This window comes from Octopus bimaculoides, chromosome 6 (assembly GCF_001194135.2).
Source record: "Octopus bimaculoides isolate UCB-OBI-ISO-001 chromosome 6, ASM119413v2, whole genome shotgun sequence".
Lineage (NCBI taxonomy): Eukaryota > Metazoa > Mollusca > Cephalopoda > Octopoda > Octopodidae > Octopus > Octopus bimaculoides.
This window is the reverse complement of record NC_068986.1, coordinates 96,196,548-96,197,071: the sequence shown is the minus strand read 5'-3', so window position 1 is coordinate 96,197,071 and position 524 is coordinate 96,196,548. Positions and strand designations below refer to the sequence as shown.

Genomic DNA, 524 nt, shown 5'->3' with positions numbered 1-524 from the left:
TATATATATATATATATATGTGTGTGTATGTATGTATGTATGTATGTATGTATGTATGTATGTATGCATGTATATGTACACGCACATAATAAACACGCATGCACACAGTGATGATACTTAATTGACAATAAGTATATTGATTATCAAAAGTCAATTATTTCCGTTTGAATAATCATTCATGATCCAAACAATTTATGAAAAGAAAGACTTTTCGTTGTTTAAATTACATAAGAAAAATTTCTAAATTAGCCTAATGCAATTATTGATTGTATCAATGACGCCACAGAAATGAATGCCACTGAAGAATATTCAAAGTATCTAATTTTTGTTTCTCAACAAAATGTAAAACGTTCATTGAGGATCGAAAAGAAAAAAATGACATGGCAGTCAATCGGGTATCCGAAATTTCACAAAACGGAATCAGGTAAATGGTACAGTTATGTGCTGCACGTCCCACAAACCAAAATTCTCTCTCTCTCTCTCTCTCTCTCTCTCTCTCTCTCTCTCTCTCTCTCTCTCTCTCT

General features: G+C 31.9%; 1 protein-coding gene across 1 annotated transcript in view; it reads left to right on the top strand.

Moving 5' to 3' along the window:
* The first annotated feature begins 380 nt into the window (after positions 1–380).
* Positions 381–524, top strand: part of LOC106871473 (zinc finger MYM-type protein 5-like) — a 3,126-nt gene continuing 2,982 nt past the window's right edge. Inside the window, exon 1 of the mRNA XM_014917949.1 lies at positions 381–424. Within this exon, the coding sequence (XP_014773435.1) occupies positions 381–424 (44 nt within the window). The remainder of the gene's footprint in view (positions 425–524) is intronic.